We start from the raw sequence: 10000 nt of genomic DNA on the forward strand, positions 1-10000 counted from the left end.
TGTAAAACTAAATCAAAACATTTGGCACATGGATTGATTGTGAACATATCTTGTGTTTGTTCTCATACCAAGTCGCTTTGTGGAGAGTTAACAAAGTTTAATGAATCAATGTTTTTCCTTTTCTCGTTTCCTTTCTTCAGGTCGAAGCTTCAGAAGAAGACGTCCTCCTTCTCGTTCCCCTCTCCTGACGGCTGGTCCCTCAGAGGGGTGAGAACACGTTTCAATCATATTATTCACTATTAAAACTATGAATTAAAGGTGCAGTCAGCTATTGTGGAGAACGCTTGTTATCAGAATCACTTTTTGTTAAAATCCGTGAATATCTCCTCAAGATCTGCTACCTGTCCGTACTGTGTGTGCTGTGTAAAATATCCAGTGTTAATACACAGCCTAGGCTCTGTACACTGGTAGCCAATCCAAACAAAGGAGGCCCACCATACAGTAGCAACATGCCTGTTTACATACAGAGGTGATAGGTGAGAGAAGCAATGAGGATGATTGACCGGTAGATCGAGAGCTTTGCCTTCCGGCTCAACGCTGCGGTGAAGGGAGTTTGTTTACCGCTCTGATTCTCCTGCCAAGTTTGAAATGACAGAACAAAACCCAGCGGTCCACTGTGCCCACTGAGGGAAATGGCTTTTTGTGATATTGGGCTGAATAAACAAAACTGATATTTCTGTTCAGAAGAAACAAGAAATATCACACAAAATAAATCTGAACAAAGTCAATCTGATTGACAAATAGCTGTGACACTGCTTACAGAAAAAAGTGTGTCAGCTTTTCAAGTAGAAAGAAGTGACCTTCTACCTCAAGGTGTAATTTGTAAGTCCTTAGACACACACACATACACACACACACACACACACACACACACACACACACACACACACACACACACACACATACACACACATACACACACACACCTCAATTGATCTTTCGAGTATAGATAAAGGTTAAATCAAAATAAATAGGACATGATCATGTATACTATATGACAGAGTTATAAAGACAGTTTGAGCACACAGGCTATTTTTAGTAGACTTATACCAGACAGTACAGTGTTCTGGATGGACCCAGTAAACATGACCATCTCTAGGACAGTTCCATTGTTTTTGTTTAAACGTTTTATAAACCAGAGTTAACGGCCTTTGTGCGTCTGTAGCGCTGGTGTCTCCGTGTCTCCTGGAGCAACTAATTATAGACGGTGTGTTTCCCCCCCGACGACCGCCACTTCCTGTTTGTCCAATAGGAACTGAGGGGACAAACACACACACACACACACACACACACACACACAGATACACACACACAGACGCACGCACGCACGCACACAGGCAGACACAGACATGCACGCACATACACACAAACACACACAGGCACGCACAAGAACACACACACTCATGTTCTTCTATATTTGTGAGAACACTCATTGACAATGTATTCCCTAGCCCCTTACACTAACCCAAACCTAAAACTAAATATAACCTGAACAAAAACCAAGTGTGTTCACTCAAACAAGCCTTTGAAGAAGTGAAAACCAGGGAAAAATGTCCTCACTTTCAAAAATTGTCCTCACTCCGATCGTTAAAAACTTAATTAGTCCTCACAAAGCTTCATTTACAAGTACGTCACACACACACACACACACACACACACACACACACACACACACACACACACACACACACACACACACACACACACACACATTGTTATGGGGTTCCTGTTCCTGAGGGTCTGTAGATCCACTCAAGTAGGTGGTGAAGTTAAGGAGCACAGAAGAGCCGTTGGAGGACTGAGTGAAGACAAGAAGTTACTTTCTGAAGACGTCAAACTGGAGTAGCAAGAGAAGAAGAAGGAGTAGAGCCCATTGAGCTGCTCCGAAAGAAACCGCAGAAGAAGAGGAAAATTGGACCAAGAGAATAGAAATGTGACTGTGTGATTGAATGCGTTTCTAAGGCGAGTGAAGAGAGTGAAGTCAGCCTGCAAAAGAAAGGTGAAGAGAATGGACAGCTGACGTAACTTGGGGGTGAAAATCATAAAAAATCAACAACAAAACAACCGTAAATTGACCTGGTAAAGAGGAGTAGAAGAAGAAGAAAGAGAAGAAGAGTTGCATCAGATGCCTGTGAGCAGACCTGATCTGGCTTGATGATGGGCTGCTGTCTGTTTGTTTACTACAAGGTGAGTCTCGTCACCGGGGCATCAAATACTTTCTGTAACCGCACGGATATGAGCTCAGGAGAGCCTGAAGAAAACGCAAATGTCTTGTCTTCTTGTCTTACGATATATACAGCATATTTTAAAGATTATTTTTTGGGGCATTTTCAAGCTTTATTAGACAGTACAGAGTTGAAATGGGGAGACAGAGAGAGAGAGAGAGAGAGAGAGAGAGAGAGAGAGAGAGAGAGAGAGAGAGAGAGAGAGGGGGATGCAGTATATTTTAGTTGCTGCTTGTTTTAGTTATATGGAGTATATTCTGCTGTTTTTGCACGTTTCTGGTAAACATCTCGCTCGGATGAAACCGGTCAGGTGTGGGCGCAAAAAGGTTCATTTCACTTTAATGTTCCTGTATAAAGACTAAAGAGTAGTGTTAACTTTTAGTAGCTTTTTTTTTTATAAATATATTTTTTGGGCATTTTTATGCTTTTTATTGACAGTTCAGAGAGACAGAGGTGAAATGGGGCAGAGAGGGAAGTGACATGCAGAAAACGACCGTGGGCGGGAATCGAACCCGGGTCTGCTGCTGGGCCCGGCCCGGGGGGGGGACGCGGCCGCCCTACCAACTGAGCTAAGGGCGCCCCCAACTTTTAGTAGCTTGACATGTTTCGAATCACTAAACTTCCTGCAGTCTTCTTCAGAATGTCAAGTTACTAAAAGTCTTTGTACAAGAGCATTAAAGTTAGTTTTAAGGATTTGTGTTCTGCTGTTTTTGAGGTGAAGTAACTTTAACTACAGTGCTGCTCCATGCAAAGCCTCCACCAATGAGCTATTGTTTAAGTGTGTATATATAGATACATTTCATAGTGCTATTTTGGGCATTTACTGTACTGCAGTGATCCTTTTATTTAGTGTGTTCAGATCCCCTGTCTATTCCAATATAAATAACTTGTTTAGGATACTTGAATTTGAAAGGTTTGCATTAATATATTCCAACATTACAACCAAGAGTGACATTTGACTATTGGGTGGTGTCTCGCGTTATTGGTGGAGTCAGTGATTCTGGAGAACGTTTGTTGTCAAAATAAAAATAAAAAATCAATATCAGTGAATATCTCCCTATGATCAGCTACCTGTCCTTAATTTGTGTGCACTTAAAACAAACTGTAATACTCAGCCTAGTCTCTGTAAACAAAGGGGGCCCACCATAGCTATAACAACATGCCCATCAGGTGCTGTCGGTAGCAATTGAAATTGAGCGTACAGACATGAGACAAATTGTGTCAATCATCTCATTTAACTCGATGCAAGAAAGGCAATAGATATATTTCTCATAATGTTGAACTTTTCCCAGAAAAAATCACAATTATGGGGGCGCCCTTAGCTCAGTTGGTAGGGCGTCCCCCCCATGGGCCTCGGCCAGCAGCGGACCCGGGTTCGATTCCAGCCCGCGGTTGTTCTCTGCATGTCACTCCCCTCTCTGCCCCATTTCAACTCTGTCTCTACACTATCAATAAAGCATAAAAATGCAAAAAAAAATATCTTAAAAAAATAACAATAAATCACAATAATTAGCATTTAATTACAATTTCCTTTGGGTTCCATAACATGAAAATATCAGTTTTAATCCCCATATGACATTCGGACTACCTGATGCATTGTTAGTCAGTTGAGATGTGTGGCTGTGATGTTCTGAGGAGGGGGAAAGACCATATATGGAGCTGTGTTCTTTTGGTTTCCATAGCGACGTTGAGTTAAAGGTAGAGTCTGCCAGGTTATATAACGTCCGGCAACAACAACACGGTCTGAACACAATAGTGAACAAACAGCCGACATCCTGTTATTGTTACGCACTGCTGCACTGAGCCCAACATCCTACACCTCCTCAACTCCTCACCGCTTACTCCTTGTTTCCTTATAATATCAATAATAATATCTTTCATTTATATATATATATCGCCTTTAAAGGGACCCAAGGCCGCTTTACAAAGTCAAACTAATACTGTAACAACCAACAAATGAGGCAAATAAAAAATAATTAGGATATATAATTGGGAATGTGATTGATAGAGCTATAATATAATTATATAAAGCAATGGGCGACTGTGGCTCCGTTGGTAGAGCGGGTCGGCCGATGATCAAAGGGTTGGAGGTTCGATCCCGGCCCTGCCACCTGTGTCATAGTTGCCTTGGGCAAGGCACTTCACCCACCTTGCCTCGTGTGAAACTATGTGTTGATAGTTAGCCTGCTATCGGTGTATGAATGTGTGTGTGAATGTTAGCGTGGGAAAGGAAAACAGGTCTCCCTTGCAAAAGAGTCTTCGGTCTCAATGGGATATACCTGTATAAATAAAGGTTAAAAAAAAAAAAAATGTACAAACACTCCTCCTACTCCTTGTTTCCTCTCCTCCTCTCCTTATAATATCAATAGTAATATCTTGAATGTATACAGCCCCGGTAGGTATTGTTCAGGGAACATGTGCATGTGGTTATGTAAGTGTTTTTATATAGAATGTATATGAACTTGTAAATATAATATATAAAATAGTTTATAGTAAGATTGAAGCCTATGAAGGTACATAGAATAAGGAAAGGAAGTCCATTCATAATCAAATATTGAGTTGTGGAGATTATGGGTAGGACTTAATAAGTTGATATTTCTTCCTACTCCTTTTTGGGGCCTGTCAATGCTGGGTATATAGCCTAATGTAACTTGCTTTTCATTTTATTCTGCCTATTTGTGAACTAATTTGATTGTTTTGTTTTTGTTTGGTTTTAAAATATTTTGACATATAGGCCTACCTATCTGAGAACAATTTCTTCATTCATTCTCCTCTAACTGTTTGTCCTCACTGACCAGAATATGTTGTAACTATTATATTATATTATATTATATTATATTATATTATATTATATTATATTATATTATATTATATTATATTATATTATATTATATTATATTATATTATATTATATTATATTATATTATATTATATTATATTATATTATATTAGGCCTTTATTGAACTAATTTAAGTTTCCATTTTTGTTTTGTTTTGATATATGTTGACATGTGAAATAAATGTCTCCATTCATTCTCCTCTCCCAGCTGTGTGTCCTCACTGACCTCATGTGTGATTACTTCCTATGTGTGTGTCGTCATGGCAGCGATACAGGAAGTGTTTCCCGCCAGGTGTATGTATGGAAGTGACCACAGAGTTTCCCTGGCATCATGGATGTGGGAACTACTGCTTGTTTTTAAGGGTTTGAATGAATGGGTTGTTTCCTCAAGGGGACAATAAAGTCTAATTTAATTAAATAACTGAATAATTGGTGGTAGGATGGCTTAGAGGAAAGAGGGGCCAACTAGTAACCATGAGGTCGCTGGTTCAATCCCCGGCACTGGACAGGAAAGTGTTAGTAGTAAAACCAGTGGTGACTGGTATTACATCTACGGTGCCCACCATCTCTACCATTGTGTCCTTGAGCAAGACACTTAACCCCAAACTGCTGTACTATGGGGCGCTGTACTATGGCTGACCCTGCGCTCTGACCCCCTCTGAAGTGTGGTAACTTGAGAGGGGATATGGGGAAAGACAAATTTCAATGTAGCAATTGACTTATAAAATTGAATTGAATCACCTGTTCTCCATCTAATGTAATAGAGCCGTTTTAAAGACAATAACAAAGTGACTGGACCAATTAAACAGCAGTGTGTTTCACCATCTAACATAATTGTGTGTGTGTGTGTGTGTGTGTGTGTGTGTGTGTGTGTCTGTGTGTGTGTTGTGTTGCAGAAGAAGAGGAAGCAGGACAGCAGAGATGCCGACTCCCTCAGCCTCTGCAGTCTGGACATCAACGTGAGTTCAACTCCTCTAAAACTAACCTCTCTGCTCTGGATAAAAGGTTTTACATGCCGTTTTTGTCTTTAAATGTGGTTCAAAAGTGTCTCACATAGGCATGGGAGGATATAGAAATAACATGCCATGATTATTCTGGCCAAAATAATTATGAATCATGATAATATCCTGATCTTCAAGCTACCATGCAGCTAGATGCAGCGTTTTTCTATATAGAATACAGTAGTCTTTATTGTCATTGTACATGTTCAACAACATTGGATGCAGTCCTTGCAGTGCAAACATCAGAAAAGTGCGACACAGGTAAATAAATAGATATAAAATAGCCTCTAAAACGATATAAAAATATCTTAAATGAGCCTGACGTAATTTCTTGTATATGAGTCAGTAGCTGTGATTCTCTGACCTGTGCCCCGTGTTATCTCCATCCCTGTCTGTGTGGTTATTGTGTCTTGGGACCCTTGGGTGGCCCTCGCCCCTCCGTTCTTGTGTTTTTCTGTATTTTTAGCCTTTCTGCCACCGGGCGCGGTCCACTCCCTAACTCAGTCTAACACAGGATGTCCTAGCCTGCTCCATGCCTCCCCTGTGAGCTACAAATACACCCAAACAAGCCATCACTCTCCTGTTCTGACACAACACGTGAACCTTGAATACATTAGACTCTATTGTGTGTGTGCAGTCACCTCACTGACTCACACACACGGGCACATTGTCCTCTGACTGAAAACTGCAGCAACTTCCTCTGAAAAACTGTAAGTGCTACGTTTAAGCCAATGTACCCGTTAATTCATTGTTATTTTGTTATTTAAAACGTTATTGTACCTAAACACGAGGCGGCCATTTTATCAGATTCACTACTCAGTCATGAAGTGTTCTTTGAGGTATGTAGTGTTCAGTTTTGTTGACACTTTCATAAAGGTGTTGATTGAATAGTATGTTTATATTTGAAATCATAGTTAGTGTTGGTTTTGTACAGACCTTATTATATTCATGTAATAATATTTGTGATATTGTCTCCGGAATGCATCATGAATATCAAGTCAGTGTTGTTTACTTTACAACTGTATTTTATCAACACAATTTCACTTCAAATTCCACTGGAATATGACATGAAAAAAACATCCCATTTGGTGCCATATAAATCTGGGGAAAATTTGCCGTGGGAACTCTGGTATGACCCCTTCGAAATTATTATCAGAGGGAGTGAGTTTTCAGTTTACATTTCAGATCATTTGTAGCAAATGATAGGAAACAAACATTTCACATCATATAAAAACTTATATAGGATAAAACATAATAAAAGGACTCAAGAACAGACCTAACATATGTAAAATAAGGTTATTAAAATGGTTAAATGGGCTTTAACACTGAACTTCATGTACTGCAGAGGCACCAGAATGGTTATAGACGTTTTCACTGGTTAATTAATATCTGCTGACTGAGACCCTCGGGGTGGATGGACATATTGATCTGGTCTCTGTAACTGAGGGGCAGAGTAATTAGGTAACTTATGCAACATGTTTTTTCTTCTATTCTGGCATCTACGTTTTATTTTTTATTTGGCATTTTCAAGCTTTATTAGACAGTATAGAGTTGAAATGGGGAGACAGAGAGAGGGGGATAACCTGCAGTAAAGGTCCACGGGTCGGATTTGAACCTGCGACCACTGCAACGAAGGCTGGAGCCAATATGGTACACAGTACACACTCTATCCACTACACCACCGGAGCACCCCCAGGCATCTACACTTTTAAACAGTATTTAATACAGCTTCTTAGCCTTCAGAATAAAAGAAGGCTATTTATCAGATATTTTTAGAGTTGGTATTCTTTTTTATTTAAAATATATATTATTATTTAAATATTTATAATTCTCAAGGTTATTTTTGGTCATTGTACTTTTTTCATAATTGAAAGGTATTATATGTGAAATAAAATTAAATAAAAATAATTACAGTATTTTACTATGGAAAGTTTTTGAATTTTTCCTCATTTTCTTTGATGATAAACGGAGTAAAAATGCTTCTGACGAACGATCAATTCCACTTTATTAATTTTCTACGTATGTTTCTCTTTAAACTGTGTCACAGTTCAGATGAAATGAGTCTGGTCAGTTTGAGTCAGTCAGAAACAACTGAATCTGTTCTTAGATCAGCGGGTGACTGTATTTCTGTCTGGGCGATATTGTTTAACAGGGCTGTGTGTGTGTGTGTGTGTGTGTGTGTGTGTGTGTGTGTGTGTGAGTCAGAAGAGTCAGAAGAGTCAGAACGGCTTTTTGCTTTGTGTTAACTGTGTGTCGGGTCATGTTAGGGGTCAACGATGATGCTCTGACTATTCTTTGAAAGGGAAACCATGGAAACTATTTCTAAATATGACACAATGATCAACTTTGTTCAGATGTGTGTGTGTGTGTGTGTGTGTGTGTGTGTGTGTGTGTGTGTGTGTGTGTGTGTGTGTTCAGATAGTCCATAGGCTTCAGCTGCCTCCAAGGCTTCTATTGTTCTCACATCTTAACCCGAACCTTCAGTCGAAATTGACTCACATTCATTCCCTGGAGACTTACTGTAACTTAACTATGATGCGACTAATGATTATTTGCTTTTGCTTTAGCGATCCGTCCGCCAGTTATTTTCTTGGATAATTCATTAATATAATATTAATAATTTGTATTAAATAATAATAAATTATAAGATAAGAAACGGCTTAACAATTAATATATTGAAATAAAGAAATGAATAGATAATAATAAAAAAAATAATAAAAAATTGATTTCCCATCCATTAATTAATGATGCCAATTGTGACAAGTGTCCCTTGGCAAGACACTGAACCCCAAATTGCTCCCTATAGTGTGTGTGTGTGTGTGTGTGTGTTTGTGTGTGTGTGTGTGTGTGTGAATGGGTGAAAGAGAGGTAAAAAAAATGTAAAGCGTTATATAAGTGCAATCCATTCTTTATGTCTGGAGTCCTCACAGTGCGACACTGTAAACAAATGTTTACCACATCACATGTACTGGAGAATGAGGGCAGAACGCTTGGTGCCTGCAGGTTGCTCTCTCTCTCTCTCTCTCTCTCTCTCTCTCTCTCTCTCTCTCTCTCTCTCTATCTCTATCTCTCTCTCTCTCTCTATCGCTCTGTCTCTGAGTCTCTCTCTGTCTCTCTCTATCTCTCTCTCGGTCTATCATTAGTAATTACTGTTCTGATTGACATTGACTGATGTTGAAACATTCAATACTAGCACGACCAGCAGCTCCGTAACAGTGTGTACTGTATGTGCTATTGACTTCAATACATAACGATTTAAAAAGTGCTTGTACTTTGAGTTGCATTTTTTTGTTTGTTTACTTTTCTACATTTAAGAGAGAAATATTTCACTTTCTTATTTACATGCACTGGATGACTGTTGTTCTTTCTTCAGGATGCATTAGATTTTAATTATATATTTTGTTTGTAGTGAATCAATAAGTAGGAAATAGTGAATTTCTTTGGAACTATTTTATGCGGTGGATGAATACACATTTGTGAGTAGGCTGAGTTAGAATAAACTACAGTGTGTGTGTGTGTGTGTGTGTGTGTGTGTGTGTGTGTGTGTGTGTGTGTGTGTGTGTGTGTGTGTGTGTGTGTGAGTGTCACCCAGTGCAACATTGTGACTCAATGTGTGTTTGGACAATGCAGCCCTATGGCACAGAGGAATAGGAAGCATTAGGGTTTGATTGGCTACATAGACAATACTTGTTAATGGATTTATTAATTTGGTATCATCGTGGGACTTGTTGACAATAGCAATAAAATACAATATCGTCTTTGTCAAGTAAATGTTCAGAATTGTTCTTTTGTCACTAATGAAAGAAAGTGCAAAATGTACAGACAGAAAAAGGAAAAATAATATAATGAAGGGTTCGGAAAAATGGATTAAGGAAGGAAGGAAGTGAAGTGGGCGAGTGGATGAGCGAACCAGTGAGTCAGAGAGAGAGAGAGAGA

The 10000-nt window shown here is 39.2% G+C and overlaps 1 protein-coding gene across 2 annotated transcripts in view; it reads left to right on the forward strand.

Annotated features, from left to right (window-relative positions):
- arhgef3 (Rho guanine nucleotide exchange factor (GEF) 3) overlaps positions 1 to 10000 on the forward strand; it is a 98833-nt gene that overhangs the window by 11300 nt on the left and 77533 nt on the right. Inside the window, exons 2-3 of one of the 2 annotated variants that reach the window (XM_080026785.1) lie at positions 141 to 207; positions 5960 to 6022. In XM_080026785.1, the coding sequence (XP_079882911.1) occupies positions 141 to 207; positions 5960 to 6022 (130 nt within the window). Of the gene's footprint in view, positions 1 to 140; positions 208 to 1866; positions 2188 to 5959; positions 6023 to 10000 lie in introns of those variants that run through there. The other variant, XM_080026786.1, reaches the window with a different exon arrangement.

Source organism: Ammodytes marinus (genome assembly GCF_949987685.1).
Source record: "Ammodytes marinus genome assembly, chromosome: 4".
In the NCBI taxonomy this organism is placed as follows: Eukaryota; Metazoa; Chordata; class Actinopteri; order Uranoscopiformes; family Ammodytidae; genus Ammodytes; species Ammodytes marinus.